At 39.2% G+C, this 23,337-nt stretch overlaps 1 protein-coding gene across 1 annotated transcript in view; it reads right to left on the minus strand.

The window, feature by feature from the left end:
- Window positions 1–23,337, minus strand: part of LOC124357241 (protein dachsous) — a 307,451-nt gene that overhangs the window by 34,806 nt on the left and 249,308 nt on the right. The window contains exons 5-7 of the mRNA XM_046808795.1: window positions 11,553–11,731; window positions 7,088–7,507; window positions 3,279–3,699 (exon numbers count right to left, since the gene is read on the minus strand). Of these exons, the coding sequence (XP_046664751.1) occupies window positions 3,279–3,699; window positions 7,088–7,507; window positions 11,553–11,731 (1,020 nt within the window). The remainder of the gene's footprint in view (window positions 1–3,278; window positions 3,700–7,087; window positions 7,508–11,552; window positions 11,732–23,337) is intronic.

Here is a 23,337-nt window from a genome sequence, read left to right on the forward strand (position 1 = left end):
ATGACGATCGGAAAGAAAGACTCGACACCGAGGCGAGCCGGTCTTGCCGCGATAATGGAAATAATTCAGACACTTTTCGCACCCGAACGTCCGGGCTTTTATGATTCTCCAAGCCGCGGTTATCTAGCATTTATTTTATATATCCATTTTACGAGTGAGGGACGACAAAAAACGAGTGAGAAGACGCGATGCGAAGAGTGGCCAATCGGCGCGTTGCCGGGTGTTCCCATGGGGACTCAGCGACGCGTTGCGACCAGTATTTATTAAATTTGTATGTTTTATTGCGGTGGAGCAGTATAAAAGCGCTTAGAGGAGAACACGCAGCCGCCAATAAATGTACAGTTACATCGGGCGGCCTGCGAGGCTCACTCGGCCTGGCCATTCGCCGCGTGCGCTGGGCCTCACTTTCAAGCTAGATAAGAGCGATTGTCAATCAAAGTCATCGTTTATGTGACTTGGAAGTAAATTATGACGGCTGTTTCCTACATCATCAGGATCGTTTCATGCCAACGAGTTTCCCCATTCCATACTCCATCCACTCGACATCAACACTCGGACGTATCCGTGGAACGTCTCAATGGAGCTTTCAACGTCCTTGCAAAACAAACAATATTTTGCTTCGTTAAAATATACGAGACAATTAAACTATTTACTTCTTCTAATCTGGATGAAAAACTTTTATTACTTCTAAAAAAAGTAAAACCACCATGCTATCTGTACTTGTTCTAATGCGATTATGACTTTCAGAGCCGTTTACAAAGATAGCACTTCACAATATAAATTATATTATTTTTATTCCCTAGTTATATTATTAAGTTTTAAATTATCAATGTATAGTCAACCTCTCTATCTTGGATAAAGTGACGCATTCCTAATTTGATACTCAAATAACTGATGTCAATACATGTGAAGGAATGTAATTGCTAGAGTAACAAAGTACAAGAGCTTTTTGTAAAAAAGTCGGTGTAAAAATTTAATTTTGTTGCTATAGTATATTCCATATCTTACAAAAAACTAGATGATATATTCTCCGGCATCTCTTAGTGGCATCAATTCCACATCTATCTGTATATATTGATTCTACCAACAACTAATCAATGTACGATTCTAATGTACAAACTCTTTATTTGTTTGGCGTTTCCATTTCAATTTAGTCAATATTCATCACTATAAATAACGCTTTTAGACTGAAAGTATGTGTAGAGTACCAATGGAAACTTAAGATTTTATATTGGACAATAATATTATTAATTGAAGATGGTAACATGTGTAGATCGCTATGACAGTCCGATAATGAGAACTGTAAACCTAAATTACGAATATATAGGGTAGAACTACATAAACATAAAAAAACCTCTATTTAAAAATAATTAATTTTAAAATATCCTTGAATCAGAATCTTTGTATATATGTATCTTTATTTGCACCCAACTAGCTCCTATGGACGAAAGAAAATTCTCGATAAGGTCAAATTTGACGGGATCTAAATACTCTTCAGATCACTTAATACAAGAGGTAAATCGTGAAAGCTAATCAAATTCAAAATTTCTTTAAATATATTTATTCCATATCGCTCGAAATGTTCTAAAATAAACGTCAAAAGTTCTTAAATAATTCATGTTTTATATATTTTGAAGATTAGGCTTTCCATTTGTTGAAAGGAGATACACACACAAATTATATTAACGAGACTAACAATAATTTAAACAATACGTATTTTATAACAACTTTATATTAGTAAGGAGTTATTTAATCAAATAAATTCGGTATAAAAACATATATGTAACCGAAAGTAACTTTAGTAAATGGATTCAAAAATCATTGTGAATTGTATTAGTTTGGTGGAAAAAATATAACGTATGTAATATTTTTGCATTGGATGTTTTACTAGTCGTATTAGATAGTAAATACCAACAATCTTTCCAAAAAGCATATGGTATAATAATTTGTATTGTGACGATAAAAGGATTTTAATTGGGTTACTTCTTACAATACTGAATATATTCTGAGTCAATCCTCGCAAGCTTACACTGTTAAAAAATACAAATAAATAGTGGTTATTATATTTAATAGAATAGTTCTCAAATGAATTTTTGATTTTATGACCTTAGTGGATAAAGCCAATGCCAAAGATTCATCATTCTGACAACAGAACGTTTCCTAAAATTTTGGAAACGAATAATCGGCAACCACTTTTTGGGTGATCATAAATCACGTTCTAAAGAGATCACTACAACAATATAGTGGAAAGCATTGTAGTGGGATACGACAATCAAAATGACGAGGAGATAAGTTTGCCAAGAAGTACTTGACCCCTCTCTGACAGGTTTGAATCGTCAGGTTTTGACGAGCCGCTCGTAAAAGGAATCCCAAGTTTTAATTACAACTGGCGAACAATTAAACCTCTAGAAGCGGTAGCTTCTCTGCAGCCGACTCGCCCAGATTCTCATGAGTCGCTTTTGAGACTGGGGTCCGGTCCAGACAACATGCGATCCCGGCGGTTACGGTACTACTTTCCACACGATACTAGTACCAAATAAGGAAGGCGATAGATTATGAAGTTGAACAACTATCGGAAGGCAATGCTATTAAAACGTGCTGTTAACTCCAGGGCCGCTCCCTGGGACAGCAATGCTTTTCTGTCCTACAGCTGACATGCAGCATCACTTTCAACATAGAATCTGGAGTTGTTCAGTACGAAGGTGAAGCGAGAGTTTAGAGCTACATGATTGAATACAGCCAGAATAATGAACCATGAAACAGAACTGTGTTTTTTTATTATTTTATTTTACCAAGAGTAATGTAACACATATTGACCTGGGATCAGAGGTGTCTCGTGATTCGGCCAATAGCAAACATTATATCCACGAGTAAGAGCTCTTTTCCTATCGTAGAAATGAGAAGTTACACATAGAATTACCAGATACAGGACTGATCTGGAAGCTGAGATGTCTCGTGATTAGCGCAAAAGCAAAGATTATTTTCACGAGGAAAAGCTCTTCTCCTATCGTACAAATGAGAAGTTACACATAGAATTACCAGATACAGGACTGATCTGGAAGCTGAGATGTCTCGTGATTAGCGCAATAGCAAAGATTATATTCACGAGGAAGAGCTCTTCTCCTATCTTACAAATGAGAAATTACACACTACCTGAGAATTATCTGATACAGGACTGATCTCAAGCTGAGGTAACATGATTAGTCCAATGCCCAATATTATATCCACGAGGAAGAGCTGTCCTCCTATAGTACGAAAGAGTAGGTAAATATAATTACCTGATACAGGATTGATCTGGAAGCTGGAGTTGCTCGGGATGAGACTGAATCGAAGCGCTCCGTTGTTGTCGAGATCCTTATCAGTAGCCACAAGCAGGCCCACAGGAGCACCGCGGGGCATATTCTCTTCGACTGTGAACTGATAGGCCTCACTGGAGAAGACGGGGTCATTGTCATTGGCGTCGGACACCGAGACGGTGACAAGGGCTGTGGCAGTGCCCGCAGGGGTGCCGTTGTCAGTCGCAGCGACCCGGAGAGAGAATCGATCTCTTGACTCCCTATCTAACGGGCGCTGCAGAAAAAGCCAGCCGCTGTTGGGGAAGATGCCAAACACGTCGTGGTCCTGGGAATCTGCCAAGAGACGGTAAGTAATTCTGGCGTTGTTTCCTGTGTCTAAGTCCACTGCCGTCACTTGCAGGATCTGCAACAATAAGAATTGGAGCTTTTAATGAAGATTCTCAGAACTCGATATCAGAAAAGGTCTATACCATAAAGATCTTCTAATAAGATTACTCTACACGATTGGTTAAACTGGAGGTGGTTTTAAGAGGTCAAATTAATCCTTAGGAGACTACCAGAGCCAAAACTCAGAAGGGTTTAAGTCGCACACTACTTTCCAATGTCATGGTTTCAGTTATTGTGTGTAAAACAATGTCTCTGCCCTGATTTATTCCGATACATATTTGTGTTATTAAAGATAAAGTAAAAACCACACAATGTAGAATAAATTACAAGTAGGCTTCCATAGATTTGAACCACTAAAGTATACGGTTATTTTAAACAAACTCATTGTCATTACAACAATAAAGCACATATAAAACCCTATTAATTAAAACTCTGTTAATTAGAAATATTTTGAGAGAAAAAATATATTAGATAATAAGATTAAAACAAAATTAGCTAAACCATGATCAATTTGACTATAGATTAATTTTTAAAGACTATATTGTATTTCATTTGTTAAACCTATCCAAAAACATAGAGATAGAGCAATTGGTTTAGTTTGGTCATCAAGCTGAAATAGAAGATAATGCGATAAGGTTAACATACTGTAAGAAGTGTACTTTCTGCTAGTAGTTTCCTAAAGATACGTTTTTCTTCAGGCAACCGAATACCAAGAAGCGGGTTACATGATTCAGATATGACCGTGTAATTGGACGAAAAAACGGTTTATCCAAATATTTGATTTTAAAATGAGCGTCCGTCAGGTTCTCAGAACGACAGGGTGAGTGACCCCAACATTTGCCAGTAGGCGTAGGTCAGCAGTATAAGACAGGGGTGTCCCCCAGTCAAAGGTGAGGTTAATGGTGTGACATCTCCGGAAACAAAGCAACCATTGTCAGATAATTACTCAGTATGATTGATGTGCTGAGGTGAGAGGGCGATCGTAGCCTATCAGAATCTTCTCACATCTACACGCTGCCCTTGCCAATGTCAGTTGCGTCCTTGTTCAGAACTTTTCTGTGTTGTTCATGAACGCATTAGCATTTTAGAATCTCCGTTACTGTTTACTAACCTAAGGTGTGCAGTATTTTTACAATATTGCCAATTTTAAAGCTAATGGTTAAGTTATAAATGTAATAGAAGAGACCCATGGATATTTGTCATCAGATTCTAAGGAAATATAATTTATCGATTTTTCCAATAGTTATGAAAACGAAATAAGAACTAAAGTTTCATAGGAAAATCAAACCATAAGAATATTGGTAGTCTGCAAATATCAAACTCTTGACGTGTCTGGATGATCAAGAGAATGTTTTGAAGCCTTTCAACCTGTCGTGATATGTATATTTTGAAATGGTAACGATCTAAATTAGATTATTTTATTATTGGCACAGTATCGCCATGTATTGGAAATAGCAATGACCTTAATTAGGTGGTTTATTACAACATGAGCGAGTTAAGCAACAAGTAGCATCTTAGTTGTTAAGTTTACTCGGTCGGTGTCATAACTAACATCAAAGTCTTCCGTTTCACACCGCATCGAAACATTGCTTACATAATTGACTTCATGAAATATTTCAGGTCAGTCAGCAAATGTAGATATGATTTCGGTTTAACCTCTGTTGAGTGACGTTGAATGACAATAGCTCTCCACAGCAAGCTCGAAATATTTCTAGAAGTAAATGTTATATGCTGTGTTGTTACGCGGTGTGAAAGAAAGAATTTGATTTTATCAACTGGTGTGTCTGTTCCTTAGATTTCTGTCCGCTTAAAGATTGTATCCTTAAAAATCCTTGTTAGCTACCAACCTACCCAGCAATAATCATGTATTAAATGGTGATTAAGCAGTCATTTGAAGTTGTTAACCCATTACATCCACAATATAAAAATGGGTCCGATGTGAACCAAAATGTCGCTACAATTGTAGGTAATGAAAAAAATTATCAAATTCAAGAAATAAACTACTTGATATATGACAAGTACAAAGGTATAAAGTAGGAATCGCCAAATGTTGTTGATTTAAGAATTAAGCTGCTTAGCAATTCTGCCACTGCGACACCACAGGACTAGAGCATTTTTGTGTCAAAGCAGAAATGAAATTAACATTTCAAGGTTCACTCATGTTTTCGTTGAAATGAATGTTACAAAGAAGGATCTGTAAAAAGACAAAAATGAAGTGTTTGTTTTTAATGTCAACAATTATCTTTTTAGCCAGCCTCCTCATCAGTAGTAGTGATGATTAGGGCTACGGTGCACATAATACTATAAGATAAATCCCCAAGAGATAATCGAGTTAGAACCTAGACAATTACCGACATCAATATTAAACCCTCACTTCTTGGCAAGCCAATTAGAGAGATTGGTATTTTTAATTAGCTCCGTGACCGGCAAATAGTGAAACGAATCGATTGGAAACTCTGTAAAACAAAATCGGAATTTGCAAGTAAACGAAAGTAGCTATGATAAAAAGTAATGAGTTTCACAGATGATGTTGAGTACTGACGCTTAATAATGAGTAAGCTTACTGAAGAGTAATCGCAGCAGCAACGTTGTTAGATATGAAATTAACTGTATTCATAAATTCGAGACAATTGGCTGATATAACTGAAGTTCACTGAAATAATTGTCACAGTGACGGTCACTAAAACAGCGCCTACTTAATAGTTTGCAATATCAATTGAATGAAAGAGAATGAACAGTGTTTTATTGTTATGGCCTTGCCTTTAAACCCAAGAAGAGGTCATGAGGAATTGCCCACGGAACACCGATCCAAGTGAGCGAGGCGGCCGACACTCAGAAGCGGTTCTTCCAGCAATTAACAATAGGGTGTAATTAGAAAAGAATCGCTGAGCCATCACAGTTTGAAAAATAGCCGTGGGTGGGATAGGCTCAATCATTACATGGCGGCGGCATCCGGAGACAACTTCGGAAACCAAACGCTGAAATTAATTAAAAAACAGGATTACCTAATTCATCACGGTAACGATGAAGACTTCAGAGGTAGCATTAGTGGGGTTAAATCTGTTAGACTCTTTGATCGATGTTGAATTTATTTCCTGGACGGCTGAAGAATTAGCGTTGTGATGTAATTACGGTACGGGAAGGGATGAACGGTAAACATACGTCTTAAATATCCGACTCTTCTGGCTTATGTCGGGATGTTTGATTTACGTTCTGATTAATTAATAACTATGGCAAGCATGATTGAAATTCAAATTATCAAATGTGCAGTTGTATTCTGTGCAGCAAATCACAAGCTCACTTCTTCCCAGAGATGTTTCTGAATTTCGCATTGAACCGACAAAACATAATTCATTGAATAAGTTGAAAGACAGAAACATTTGAATACGGTAATTTGACCCTACCTGTGAGTTGACCGGGAGACCCTCGGAGACGGTGACGGTATACTCTGTCCTCTCGAATACCGGTGGGTTGTCGTTGACATCTTGAACCTCCAGAAGGACAGTCAGGTTAGCGGAAAGAGGAGGTTCCCCGGAGTCTGTAGCCGAGACGACGAGACTGTGCCTCTGGGCGGTCTCGTAATCCAGGTGACGGGCGAGGGTCAGATGGCCCAGCCGGGGTTCGATGGCGAACAGACGTGCGTCACCTGAAGACGCGGACACCAGGCGATATCTGACTTGACCGTTGCGACTGGAGTCACTATCGTGAGCCAGAGCGGCGTACAGAGGAACACCCAGTTCTGCGTTCTCCGGTACAGAGAGGCGGACCGTTGTGGAATCGAACTCAGGACTGTTATCATTCACATCATCTATCGTAATTTTCACCTGAAACACAAAGAGTGATTAGAACTTCATATACTTCTGGAAGTATGAGGAACCTCTGGCTTCGACACCCTCTCAATTTTATACTACGACAAACCGTTCGTAACTTATGATCAATTCCACGCACTTGTTATTGATTACTTCCCTTTACAAAGACCACTACTCAATCACCTCACCAAAAGAGTGAAAAGAATGGAGGTGATTTTTACCTTAAACTATAATCAAAGTCTTAATCAACTTGTTAAAACACGACCACTTTGCATTAACGCAGCACCTTTAACTGTACTCTATACGTTAATCTTATCTAACTAGTCTTTATAATATTTTTTTCCTGTTAGGATCTGAAGTTTTGTTCTCCAAGTATATTGAAGGCTTGTAACGGTTTGTAGTGTGTTGGCTGATCCTGCACCATGACTGTACCGTACTCTGGAGTTCATTAGAGTCTGTGACAATCTTGCATCAGGAGTTCATTACATCCCTCTGACCTTTGGCTGATTTAATCCTTATTCATTTGCATCCGGCACCTGAGATTGTGCTTTTCTCATGGATTCAGTAACATGTTAATATACCCTCATTACAGTACTCTCTCGTGGGGAGCTCCACAAATCATTCAGTAAGACAGTGCCAACAGAACTAACAATGCCTTTGTAGAAGACATAGTTAATTTTCATGACACATTCGCGTAAAACTAGAAAATCTAAGCCGTAATGTGGAAGGACTCTTCACAGGCTCAATCCTTATAGCAGTAAAATTAATAATAATCGATATACCTCTATAACAAACATTTTTACAATAAGGTATGTTTTTAAATATTTTATAATATTTTGTGTTAAGAAATGTTGTAGAGTTAGTCACAAATAGCTTGTAACTTTCTAAATTTTATGCTATTTATAAATGGACTTACACGGTATTGAATTTAATCGTTTATACCAAGGGAAAAAGAATTGTAACAATTTTATAAACATAATCTCTTACCACTGAATTGTATATTATTCATTTATACTACTAAACATAATATGCTCTAGGGTACTTGAAACTTCTAAAACATGTTCATATATAATAATTATTTACTCATAACGCAGTATTCGATATTGTAGAGTATTAAGTTGGATTGATTAAAAATATTATATTCTCTCTTATGCAGTGTTCACAAAAGGGTGTCACAAACGTATGTGGCTGATCGTGCTAATCATTACCAAAAACACATCCTATAAACACACATAGGTCGAGAAATGTGTCGTTTAGCCACCAGCCACCAGCCGCCATTTTGTTTTTTTTATAGTAAAACTAATACCTGTAGAGCTACTTATGCTAAAAATACCAAACTTTGCTCATAGGTATAAAAAATAAGAATAAAAAAATAATGGTGAGATTCGCTTTAATATTAATAAAACGGCCCCAATCGAAAGGTTTTAAAGCCAAATAAAAAAATTTAGTAAAGTTATAAAAAATTAACAAGTACCCAAATATTTAAAAATTTTATAACAATTCCAACTGTACTTTTCTCAACAAAATCCGTCAACCCATAAGTGAGAACGATCTCTTTATATGTAAGCTTGCATAAGCCGAGAACAACATACATTGATTTTATGAGTTGTAGCTATGCTCCAGCTTTTTCGCATCAGCTATAAAAAACTGTACAAGATGCTAATTATTTTGAAATTGTAACAACAATTCCAACGGTACTTTATTAAACGAAATCCGTCAATGCAAAATCGAGCACGACCACATTAAAGGTACACTTACACAAGCCAGGAGCAAAAACATGTTACAGTTGAGAGGCATCAGCTATTTGAATGCCATATGAAAGAATAAAAATAATATCGAAACCGATTATCTCTCCAAGAATACTACAAGTAATTCACAGTTCTAACAACAATACAGTGAGGTAGAACTACAAGTTTTACTAATGTTCAGTAAAGTACCTAACACAACTCTTTACAGAAACCAAACACTAAAAATATATATTGGTAGAGAAGTAAGTGCACGTTTTTAATAAACACAACATACCTCACATCTCATACATCCTGCATACCTTGTCTCACTTTGTATCTGATCGATAATATCTCTAATAATATGGTCTTATTCGTTAGCCTATCTTATCAGTATATTTTATTATTCCTTAAACGAAGGCAATGCTAGTTTTTAATCTTACTCTGTCAATTCTCTTGTGTATATTATACTGAATTCTCACTAAGCAGAATAGTTAGGCGTGTAATACACTGAGCTTACTGAAAACATTTTCTGTTATAAGCCAACTATTTCTGACAAAGGAGCACTATTGGGTACTTTACCAACTTAAATACCGACTCTCTAGTTTTTCTTATTCAAATAAAAATACCATTCAATTTAAAATGTCACACCAGTCATATCTACGACTTCGTTAAAGCCGGCTCTCAAATTATCCGTTACTTATCTGATATTAGAGGTCGTCAAGCACGTCCATAAGATCTTGGCTTAGCGTCTTTAGGAGGCGGGCTTGCGTCAGCATCGCGTTTACGATGGCGTTACTGAGAACAGCACAGTCATAAGTGTTATCTGGTTGGAAGAGCAATCTAAATTGCGTCAGTTCTACACTGTTCCGTTGGATGTCACTAAGGCGTTGGATAATCAGCCTAGTTGCAATTGCAACCCTTTGTGAGGGTTAGAAGTGCTGCACGAGTTTCGAGAGTATGTGACAAGCAGCAGGGTTAGGAGTACCGCACAGGTGTCGAGAATATGTGACAAGCAGCAGGTTTAGGAGTACCGCACATGTTTCGAGAGTATGTGACAGCAGCAGGGTTAGGAGTACCGCACGAAAATAGAGAGTACGTGACGAGCTTATAATAGTGGAGTATAGTATTGTTTGAAATGGCAGTCAGTTATGAGCTGCGATTTTGAGACCTAAGCCCCAGGAAATGGAATATTATACTGAAAATTATTCGATCAATTCATTGGCTTTTTTTAAGAACTTCTGTAGTAATTGAGTCAACGGATCATATAACTATGGATCAGGTGGAACAGACAAGGCCAGCAAGATGGTTATCTCCAATTCGTCTAAATGCAGTGTCTTGACTGCTGTTCAGATTGATAAAGGACGACTAAAGTAGATATAGTGACATTTAGCGAAAAGATGAGATTATTTCTGAGTTGTCCACTACTCAGGGGGGTTTGAGTTAAATTTGGTATGAACATAAAGCCTCCGTTGGGTTGGGACCAAGAATAAAGCGTCAAGCCTAATCTGTGGCCAACAATAAGTTTGGGAGGCGGTTAGTTAGATTTGAATCCCTGGTCTTATGAAACCTCCAATACAATTATTCAACAAAAACTACAATACATCAACTATTCAATACTCTACATGATGGGTTTTTGAACATTCTGTATAGTAAAATCGGTGATAAATTAATGTACAAAATGTTTACGTATACACTATAACGCATGTAGTTTACAGCACTCGTCATTATAAGGTATAGGTCATTCACTTCATAAACGTGTATCATAACATGGTCTGTAAACTTCTTTATATTGATTATACAGGTATTTCTTTAGCACGATTATGTCTTGCATACATATTTGAAACATTAGGGTATAATATAACGTGAAATTTCACGGTTTCTTCCAAGGCCTGGCCCTTCTTCCGATGTTGATTAGTTTTTAACCTAGGCAGTTTACTTGTAAGGCAAGGCACCCAATAATATTCCATCTTCTTCACATCTGGGTTCTTAACCGAGTGCGTGGTGATAATTACATCGATAACCGACGCTAATGCGACTTATTTATTCTCGTAATTGGTTCGGCCTGCACGGACAATTAGTCTTGAATGATCGCTCAGTAGCATCGATGTGAGACTCATCATCGCTTATGCCCATCCAACGGGTTTCATTTCCTGTCGTGATGGAATATCGGGTAAATCATAGACTTAATTGAAAGGGTCATCGATTGGACTGAAAATGATGCTGTAGCGAATGGTCAATTTAGAATTGGAATTAAAACTCTGCTTGAATACGATGCATAATTATTATCGAGGCTAAATAAAGGATCGGTCTGACGCCTCGGGACAGAAACGTACCTGGGTGTAGGCGTACACAGACGAGGAGTCCGAAGCCGCTTGCACGTTGAGCAGCACGGACGAGTGGGCCTCATGGTCCAAGGTGGAGGCGGTCCTGACAGCTCCGCTGTTGGGGTCGATGGTGAAGTAACCCTCGGAGTCTCCGGCAACGATAGAGTACCGTACCAAAGAATGGTAACCTGCAAATGTCAAATTGTTCAATACCAAGAGAAAGTAACAGCTTTGAAAATCACATGAAAGCAGCAAACACATGAATTAAGTGCGTTATTATGAATTATGTATGTTGCATCTAATATGTTATTTTTAAGTTTTGAAAAACGTTTATTTATTTATGTTCTAATCAATGTCATAACTTGAAAAACGGGACTTTGAATTCGAAAGAAGAATCTTTTATTTTACGTTTAAAACACAAGAAATATTCCTAACATAATTTGATGGATTCTTGTGAGTGGTGTACCGTTCTAAACCCAGCGGCTTGTAAACCTGCAGGTAAAGCGACATTGTGAAGAGCTTCTAGGCTTGTTCGCAAGTCCGGGCATGGCCAACGGTGTTATCAGAAATCAAGTCGGAGACAGTACAGTGTATCGTGCTCAAGCAACCCGATACAGATCTCGAACACGTGACTGAAACTTCCGCAATCGAACAATAATTACTCGAACTTAAGAGGGTGAATGCCACCCAGCAGACGCGGTGGACCGTTACGGAACAATATGAGCGTTTTGATGTTTGTACTGTCTAGCGGGGGAGGGGAGAGGGAAGGGGCTAATTAGGAGGAACTGAGGGCATATCTCAACGTCGCTACTAGCATTAATATCAGATGTACAGCGCTTTATCAACTCTGTGGGGATCCCATTCCGCACTCCGCCGCACACTTTTCTCCGCGCCACATTTATCCTTCGCATGAGAGCAGAAAGTCTGCCCAGCCTGATTGCAAAATGATTTATTCCGTCTTTCAACTTTGCTATTTTAACGCATTCCAGCTATTCTCTCTGCCCCGTTCATCGTCACTAATCGCTCCATGATGAAACGAAAGGTAAACTGTTCACACACCGCTTTTCCACCCTGCCCTCTGATAAGGTTATTATGGTTGTAAATTCTTTCTAGTATTTGCTGTAACCGTTCTCTAATAGCGTAATGTATAATACAGCTACACAACAATAAGAAGAGTCTGGATCTTAAAGCATCGGAAAAAATTACAATTCATTGTTTGCATAAATAATTGTTAAATACACCGAGATGATTACCTGTGTTTTGAAACAGAAATCTTTCCGGTGGTTCCATTTTATTTCCTCAGTTAAACATTATATAGGTCAATGATTATATCGAAGTTTAATTTCAAGAGAAACAATACATAGACTATTGCATTCGGTGTGTAAAGAAAGTTATGTGTAGAATACAATTTTATCCATCCCGCAAAAAAATGAAATGATAAATTGTTTAAAAATATTATTTATATGCGATTATTTACAATTACGGAATGTATTGAGATGTACGTAAAATAATTTCAAGAAAGGTTTATATGGAGATAGTGAATAGAGTACCCATATATTAACGAATTATTATACACTACATTGGCTCATGATAAGTACATATGTTTTTACAGTGTTAGAAGAGATTTTCCCTTTTAAATTTCAGATTTGGTACCGGAAAATAACACAACAAAAGATACAATCATTCAACAACCGACTAATATGTTAAAAGTCAAGCTTGACTTCTAAAAGTTGTTATAAGATAATATTAGTACACACTTACACGGCAAGTGCACAGTCATAACTTTATAACCAAACTCGGATGTTTCCGAGACCCGGTTGAATGACACGAGGACCGACCTGTCAGGATCGGATAAGGCGAGACCCCTGCAAAGTTCCAATCAACACTTCTGCTTCAGACAATGGAACAATAATTAATAACCGTCAAACGTCTCGTCTCGGCAGCCATATTGTGAGGACGGCGTCTTTGTTCGACTTGTTGATGAGAGCTAACAGTTGTTGTGATTGTTGGGCGTACGTACAGGCAACGCCAACAACCAGAGTATAGCACACGGCATCAATATTGAACATGTGCGATTGGTGTCCTAAAGTTGTTATTATAGAAATATTGATTATGAGTGTCAACAGTTGTGATTGTCGGGTGTACTGTATAGGCAACGCCAACAACCAGAGTATAGCACACGGCATCAGTAATGAACATGTGCGATTGGTGTCCTAAAGTTGTTATTATAGAAATATTGATTATGAGTGTCAACAGTTGTGATTGTCGGGTGTACTGTATAGGCAACGCCAACAACCAGAGTATAGCACACGGCATCAGTATTGAACATGTGCAATTGGGTCCCTAAAATTGTTATAATAGGTATATTGATTATGTTTGTAAACAGTTGTGATTGTTGGGTGTACTGTATAGGCAACGCTAACAACCAGAGTATAGCACACGGCATCGGTATTGAACATGTGCAATTGGTTCCCTAAAGTTGTTATTATAGGTATATTGATTATGAGTATAAACAGTTGTGATTGTTGGGTGTACTGTATAGGCAACGCCAACAACCAGAGTATAGCATACGGCATCGGTATTGAACATGTGCGATTGGGTCCCTAAAATTGTTATTATAGGTATATTGATTATGAGTGTCAAAAGTTGTGATTGTCGGGTGTACTGTATAGGCAACGCCAACAACCAGAGTATAGCACACGGCATCGGTATTGAACATGTGCAATTGGTTCCCTAAAGTTGTTATTATAGGTATATTGATTATGAGTGTAAACAGTTGTGATTGTTGGGTGTAGCCTACTGTATAGGCAACGCCAACAACCAGAGTATAGCACACGGCATCGGTATTGAACATGTGCAATTGGTTCCCTAAAGTTGTTATTATAGGTATATTGATTATGAGTGTAAACAGTTGTGATTGTTGGGTGTAGCCTACTGTATAGGCAACGCCAACAACCAGAGTATAGCAAACGGCATCGGTATTGAACATGTGCGATTGGTTCCCTAAAGTTGTTATTATAGGTATATTGATTATGAGTGTCAACAGTTGTGATTGTTGGTTGTATTGTACAGGCAATGACGACAACCAGAGTATAGCACACAGCATCGGTATTGAACGAGTGAGATTGGTTTCCTAAAGCTGTGATTATAGGCATATTGTTTATAAGTGGCAACAGGTGTGATTGTTGGATGTACTGTACAGTCTATGACAACAACCAGACTAAAGAACATGGCTACGGTATTAAACATGTGAGATTGGTTTCATAAAGTAGTCATTATATAAAATATTGCTGATATGTATCAATAGTTGTAACTATTGAGCGTACTGTACAGAAAACGACAAGAATCGAAGTATTGGTCACAGTACATAGATTTTTAAAGTTGCAATAATAGACAGTATCATTAATGAGTATCAACAGTTTTAATTTTTAGGCTTACTGTATAGGCAACTATAACAACCTCAGTATGGCTTACGGCATTAGTGTTGAAGTTAAGTGAAAAGTTCACAAGAATTATGGCCAGTATTGTTGGACTTATAGTGTACAAGTAACACCAGTAAGTCAGGTACTTAAAACTATTCTTTAGATTGAACGTGCTTATGATTATGTAGGCAATTAAAAAAGCAATATTATATTTCAATTGTGTTCCGAGCGGCCTCTACGAACAGCCCACTTATACCCTATCGGATTCCAGCGGAATGCGGCAAACGTCTGACTCGATTCAGTTTATACTGTAAAGAAAAAATACACGGAGAAATTGAAGTAGGACCGGTCCTCCAAAATAAGACGAGCGACAGCACGGTGCAAGGCAAGCTAACTTGTAGACCCTGCCAATTACACTTGATCCTTCTCCTTCCTCTGTTCTGCTAATTAAACTGAGCAAGGCGGTGCGAGCGTCGCGTCGTGGCTACACCGATACCGATATTAATAGTACAGAGCTACAATCTGCTGGCGTCGCGTCGCGTCGTGGCCACACCGATACCGATATTAATAATACAGAGCTACAATCTGCTGGCGTCGCGTCGCGTCGTGGTTACACCGATACCGATATTAATAGTACAAAGCTACAATCTGCTGGCGTCGCGTCGCGTCGTGGTTACACCGATACCGATATTAATAGTACAGAGCCACCATCTGCTGGCGTCGCGTCGTGTCGTGGCTACACCGATACCGATATTAATAGTACAGAGCCACAATCTACTGGCGTCGCGTCGTGGTTACACCGATACCGATATTAATAGTACAGAGCCACCATCTGCTGGCGTCGCGTCTTGGCTACACCGATACCGATATTAATAGTACAGAGCCACCATCTGCTGGCGGCGCGTCATGGTTACACCGATACCGATATTAATAGTACAGAGCCACTATCTGCTGGCGTCGCGTCGCGTCGTGTCGTGGCTACACCGATACCGATATTAATAGTACAGAGCTCCAATACGCTGGCGTCGCGTCGCGTCGTGGTTACACCGATACCGATATTAATAGTACAGAACCACCATCTGCTGGCGTCGCGTCGTGGCTACACCGATACCGATATTAATAGTACAGAGCCACAATCTACTGGCGTCGCGTCGCGTCGTGGGTACACAACTACCGATATTAATAGTACACAGCCACCATCTGCTGGCGTCGCGTCGCGTCGCGTCGCACGTCGTGGCTACACCGATACCGATATTAATAGTACAGAGCTACAATCTCTTGGCGTCGGGATTTAGCACACACATAATGGCGTCCGTATTTAGTAAATAAAACTTAAATATAATCCCTCAAGTTGAGAAAAGTTAAATGAAGGAAAATATGAATACTTGTACGAAACGTTTTTAATTCGATATATCGTATGAAACATCTAATTTTAGTGGTATACAAAAGTTACGTATACTACTGTTTAATTTAATTTATACCGAACAAATTAAAATCAAAATCACTGCCAGAAAATGGTATACTGTACAACCGAACTTTCAATATTAAACTACTATTATTAAGATTGTTATAATCTACATCAGTACAAGACCGTGGGCAGGTTTCCCCCCGTCACGCAGCGACACTATGTTACTAAGACTGTTATAACCTTCACCAGGACGGGAACATAGAGTGTGCAGCCCTGTCAGGTGGAGCGTGGGCAGCTTGCCACGGCAAACGTCACGTAGCGACACTATGGTCTGTTACTAAGACTGTTATAACCTTCACCAGGACGGGACCATAGAGTGTGCAGCCCTGTCAGGTGGAGCGTGGGCAGCTTGCCACGGCGAAACGTCACGCAGCGACACTATGGTCTGTTACTAAGATTGTTATAACCTTCACCAGGACGGGACCATAGAGTGTGCAGCCCTGTCAGGTGGAGCGTGGGCAGCTTGCTACGGCAAACGTCACGCAGCGACACTATGGTCTGTTACTAAGATTGTTATAACCTTCACCAGGACGGGACCATAGAGTGTGCAGCCCTGTCAGGTGGAGCGTGGGCAGCTTGCCACGGCAAACGTCACGCAGCGACACTATGGTCTGTTACTAAGATTGTTATAACCTTCACCAGGACGGGACCATAGAGTGTGCAGCCCTGTCAGGTGGAGCGTGGGCAGCTTGCCACGGCAAACGTCACGCAGCGACACTATGGTCTGTTACTAAGATTGTTTAACCTTCACCAGGACGGGACCATAGAGTGTGCAGCCCTGTCAGGTGGAGCGTGGGCAGGTTGCCACGGCGAGCGCCGCGCAGCGACACTATGGTCTGTTACTAAGACTGTTATAACCTTCACCAGGACGGGACCATAGAGTGTGCAGCCCTGTCAGGTGGAGCGTGGGCAGCTTGCTACGACGGCGAGCGCCGCGCAGCGACACTATGGTCTGTTACTAAGATTGTTATAACCTTCACCAGGACGGGACCATAGAGTGTGCAGCCCTGTCAGGTGGAGCGTGGGCAGCTTGCTACGGCAAACGTCACGCAGCGACACTATGGTCTGTTACTAAGATTGCAGGACACGTGTGCAGCCCTGTCAGGTGGAGCGTGGGCAGCTTGCCACGGCAAACGTCACGCAGCGACACTATGGTCTGTTACTAAGATTGTTATAACCTTCACCAGGACGGGACCATAGAGTGTGCACCTGTCAGGTGGAGCGTGGGCAGGTTAGCGACACTATGGTCTGTTACTAAGACTGTCCATAGAGTGTGCAGCCCTGTCAGGTGGAGCGTGGGCAGCTTGCTACGACAAACGTCACGCAGCGACACTATGGTCTGTTACTAAGATTGTTATAACCTTCACCAGGACGGGACCATAGAGTGTGCAGCCCTGTCAGGTGGAGCGTGGGCAGCTTGCCACGGCAAACGTCACGCAGCGACACTATGGTCTGTTACTAAGATTGTTATAACCTTCACCAGGACGGGACCATAGAGTGTGCAGCCCTGTCAGGTGGAGCGTGGGCAGGTTGCCACGGCGAGCGCCGCGCAGCGACACTATGGCCTGTTACTGCCAATTAAGCTCCTGTACCAGGATATATTAGTGAAATCGCGTGGGTTCTACTCCTGTACCCTGCACACAGCCTGAATACGACAATTTTTAACGCAGTTCCTCGGTAATTTTCTGTGGACAAAAATGATTTTTTACCAAGACTTAAAATAGATGAAACATACACAGGAAACCTGATCACTATTAACTGACTCCATGAGGCGTTCCAACACATAATTTTCAAAAATGTTTCATAATGGAGCTGTAGGTTATTTTAATTGTAAAAGTAAAAGGTATTTTGAGTTGAGAAAAGCTTTTATCTTATACCTACATTTCGCAACCTCTGGCCAAACAAGTCTTCGAATCACTAAGAAATGTTATTAGTCAAGGTAGAACATCCACCAACACTTCCTTCGTTCGATCTCGTTTTCCAATCAGTGGTCAGTTAAGTCATTCTGTCGCGAGTAATTCTTAAACACTTCTAACGTCATTCCGTCTAAACAATACATTGGCAGTAACTTCCCTTCTATCATGTATTATCAACCGTCTGTGTCTTCCTTACTCATCTAAAATCTTCAATGGCCGGTCATTATTTACCTCAAATATTGTGAATGTTTCTGAATGCTTAATGTTAGTAGGAAGGACGGAAGATCTTACATATTATATTATACCGTAGGTTCGAATTTTTACTTCACCATTCACGACGGTACGTTCCATCTAACCTCTGTCTTTCTTGTCAGTCTACAATACTCCTTCTTCACTGCAATTAAAATTCTTTCATACTTCGAGTACCAGTAAAGAAATGATATAGTTTAGACTGACCGATTGTAATCTTTTCATTATCATACTACTCTGTAGTTAAAGTTTTACTCAACCGTGTTTGCTGAACAATTACGTTTACCCCATTATTTCTTAATACGGAAAAGTTTAATTTATGAATGATGTCTAGGTTTTTAGACGTGTTTATTATTTTCAATACAACAAATAAAATTTGACTGTAAATATTAATGGAACAATTTCTTTGAGAGACACCAAGCACAGTTGTCATGTACTTAATTAACAAATCGGCTATCTTGTCACGCCGGTTTAGAGCAAATTCCATGGATATAAGACATTGAGACTGGTTGTAAATTGTATACTAAGGAACTATTCTGGATTAATATATGGTCCAGTGAATTTCCAACCTTATGTTTATTCAAATCCATGATCCAGACTTCCAGACCAGTTATATTGAAAATGTGCATTCCCGACAACCCGCCTCTTCTCTTTAAAGATGCTCAATAAATATTCTGAGTTACTTATTTGGTTCAACAAATTGTTTTGCAGGTTAAAGTGTATCCATACATAAGACCAGTTGTGTTTATAAGTATTCATTTCTTGGGATCCAAGGACGCTCTTTCTGACTGTGTTTACTGTATGTTTTACCATACTGCAATAATACTATTTTATGTAAAAGCTGAATTTTAAAAGATCGCATTAAATTTATTTTTCTTATCGATACATGATAAAGTTTTTTTCAATCTCATCTGAAGAACTGGGATTTACATATTGTTAAACTGAAATTGAAATGTGTAGTGCAAGACTGTGTTAAAAGACTAACTGAACAAAGTAGAGTAACTTGTGAGGAATGTTGCAAAAATTCTTATTGTACTTTGTGTCTGTATGTTAAAATAGCACTGGCGTAGGTTGTATATATTATGTTTGAAAATGAGAACCCACAAACCGCAGTATAAATGAGTTGCTCACACTACTTTCTTCTGAAAAGGACTGGTATAAAATAAACCAACGAAATGAAATAATGACAGGAAATGATGAATGTTCTATTGGTATCACATCACCATGGTTACGTTAATGTGTGATAGATAATGGAACAAGTTGAAACAATTAAACTCTCCGATGGCGCACGAAGTGACCCGACCTAGCCCGAACAGATCGTGCAGTCGTTGTTATCGGGACTTCCTTTTATGGCTAATTATTTTTGGCATTATTGGTTGAATGTTTACTACCGACCTTAGGATTTCTAAAGAGATTCAGTAATAATCGAACTTTAATTATTAACATTCCTGTATTCTCGAGTCCCTATTAACCCATTTTAACTCTGGAAAAGTGAATAAAATCGGGGTACAAACGAGGTGAGTATAGTTAGTTTTAGAATGATTTTGATCATCCTGCAACCAGATATCCGGCAACCCCCCTAGAAAATTGAATCCAAAAAAGATGGGAAACTTAAGGTCATGTGCTCTAAACGAGGTCATGGTAAGAAACAATAATTACGACACATGAAACTTACGACAATTTAAAATCCAAAACCAATTCGATAAAAGTTGAATTCTTTTGGGAAAGTAGATAACATTCAGAAGGATTTGTTCCAAAACAAAATAGTAAAAAGTAGCAGTTACAAACGAAGGGACTCATGAAGATGTACCGGATCCGGGATAAGGAGGCCATTACGAGCAAGGCGTGGTCGGATGTCACTTCTCTGTTCAACTGAAGAGATTTACACCGACCTGGTGAAGAACTTGATTTACTCCCGTAGTAGACATATCTCCGCAATAACTCTCCGTAAACAATAAACTTATCGTTTTCGTTATTTATTACATCTGTTACGTCAGAAGGGAAGATATCCACGCCTTCCTCTTTGCTATCGCGGTATTGTACAGGCACAAACCTCTTACGCTCAGCAAATCTACTGGGCTCTTTCAAGCTCTAGGGTACAGAGTTCTGGAATCACGAAACCACTAGAGAGGTAACTTGTCGGTTAAACTCCGGACTAGATCACTTATAAAGCTCCATTTCTCCGAAGTTCTATGTTTTTACTGTGAACGTAGATGCCGTCACGAGTTATCACCAAGGCCTAGAAGACGATTATAGAACTCGTGTTAATGCTGGCGGTAAAGTCCTTACTTACACCCAGTAGTGCAATGTTTCTTGGTTATCGCGAGATCTCCGATTCTCAACTTCGATAATTTATTTAAACTGGGGACTATTTGAATTTCCAATGTTATTGTGGAGTGTAGACGATGTGTGCAAGGGTATCCATAGTAATGCGCAGCCCGGCTGTACCCCACGCCTAGCACGTTCTCTGACCCTGACTACATTTCGGGTCTATCTATGCACCATCCCACCCGTCCTCGGGTACCGCCAAGTGCTCTGTCACGGTCACACAACATTCTGTACACTTGATTTACAACTCTTCTGTAGACTGTCTTGGCATTTAGAAAACAGCCGTTGATATACAGATGGGATTAGTAATTAATTTACTCTTATATTCGCCGAGTGCTGAAGAATAAGTGTTAACTAAGTGTCATTGTGTGAAAGTCAACTGCGAATGTCATGGGAACTGTAGGTACGTTAGATTTAATAAATTAGAACATATTTATATAGCGGGCATAAATAAAGCTATGAGGAGTTAAATGCACGTGCATGGAGCAGGACAGGACACTTATCACCGGAGGTAAATCAAATGATACTATTAGAAGTGCGACGTGAGGAAATGCTAGGAAATGAGCGGAGACGACCGGAGTGGCTAAACTGCTTTGCATAGACGGCGAGCAGAGAGCAGCGAGGAGCTAGCAGTCGGCGGGGTGGGGGTCTAAACACGCTCCTGCTTGCGCATTCCAGGAAAACAGTACATGAAGTCTGGAATGCCTGGAACAGTCGCTGGAACATTACCTGGCGTTGATTTGTCGCTACGGAGACGCCGAGTCCCGCGGCCTCAGGTGAAGCCTTGGTAGCCCCCTGACCGACTACTTAAAACGAAGTAGTTCCATTAGTTCGCTGTCAGAGTATTCTGAATGGACCGTAGTGACGATTTTTTTCATCAATTTACATTCAGTACTGGTGTCTGTCATCTAGCCAAAACCGAAAATTAGAGAAAAACGTACAGAACATGTCTTAATAGCAGTCTTTTAAAATGCATATTTGAAATTGTTTATAACATCTGAAACCCCTCATAGGTTGAAGATTTCTCCTGGTCCTAACTAAGATATTAAAATTTTTTGTCAACCAATACATTTTAAATTTTGCAATACTCTCCGGAAGCAGCATGTAGACGTTTAGTCAGATTAAAAATATCTGTACCCCAAAACTCTGAAGCCGGATAGTAGCGCCACCAGAGCACCAGTGTAACGTCTGAGTACGATCAAACTTTTTTATGAATTTACGACAATCCCGAACCTAACTTTCTTATCTGCCCAAATAGGTTTCCTGGTATTTTCATAAAGTGGGATGAGTAATTAATTGTCACATTCAAGAATCTCCACCTCAGATATCTGAAGCACAACACTACTTAACAAACCAAAGACGCAACAACTATTATGGGAGCCGAAAGGTAGACAACTCTAGTTCGTAACCGTAACGAACACATAACGGCAAAATGTGACTGTCGATGGAAACTAACAGTTACTCTCGGTGAGAGACCAGGTCGTCAATTTCTTGGATAATTGTCCTTCTAACTGTTAGTACACGGAAATTGGTAAAAACGGAGGTCCCAACCACCGATCACTGTACTAGAACAGTTACTGCCATAACAGTTAATATATACGAGTGATAATGGCCACACAATAGCTACACAATTAGAGTTTACAATGGCCGTCAGAAAGTCCGTTGAACTGGGAACTTATAGCCAATAAAAACTGCAGCAGTTTCAGCGCCACGACACGAAACAGATGGTTTTCTTCACTTTTTAACCGAGCGGCATCGAAAGGAATCTTTTAGTATCGCTGAAAATAATAATAAGCTGTTAAAAATATGAACTTATTAATGATAACAAAACATTCTATTCAATGCTAGAATCTTATTATTCTAAGCCATAGTCTAATCGTTAAGTATTTAACATTTCTTAGGATAGTGGAAATAATTAGCAGTTGTTTAATGTACGACAAGGTCGTCAATTCCTTGGATAATTGTCCTTCTAATTGTTAGTACACGTAAAGTGGTTCCAACCACCGATCACTGTACTGGAACAGTTACTGCCATAACAGTTAATATGTGCCAACAAACTTGGACAACACAATGTTAAGAATTTGTTGTTCCCAGATATCTTTAATTGTCACGTTTTGGTTTTGAAATTAGGATCGTGGATATAATAAGCCATTGTAAAAATTACAAACGTATCAGTGCGTACAATCAGTTTAAGCTGTATTACAAATCTTGTTAACCTCCGATTGTTTAGTTGTCATATTTTATTATTAGAATGATGGAAATAATAAGGGATTATAAACATTTGAAACATATCAGTGTGAACAAACACTCTGTGCAATGATAAAATCACGATTAAACAACTATTTGATTAATTGCCATGTTTTAGTTTATTACTAAACTCAGTGAAATATAAAACAACTCAAACATATTAG

Source organism: Homalodisca vitripennis, chromosome 3 (genome assembly GCF_021130785.1).
Source record: "Homalodisca vitripennis isolate AUS2020 chromosome 3, UT_GWSS_2.1, whole genome shotgun sequence".
Lineage (NCBI taxonomy): Eukaryota > Metazoa > Arthropoda > Insecta > Hemiptera > Cicadellidae > Homalodisca > Homalodisca vitripennis.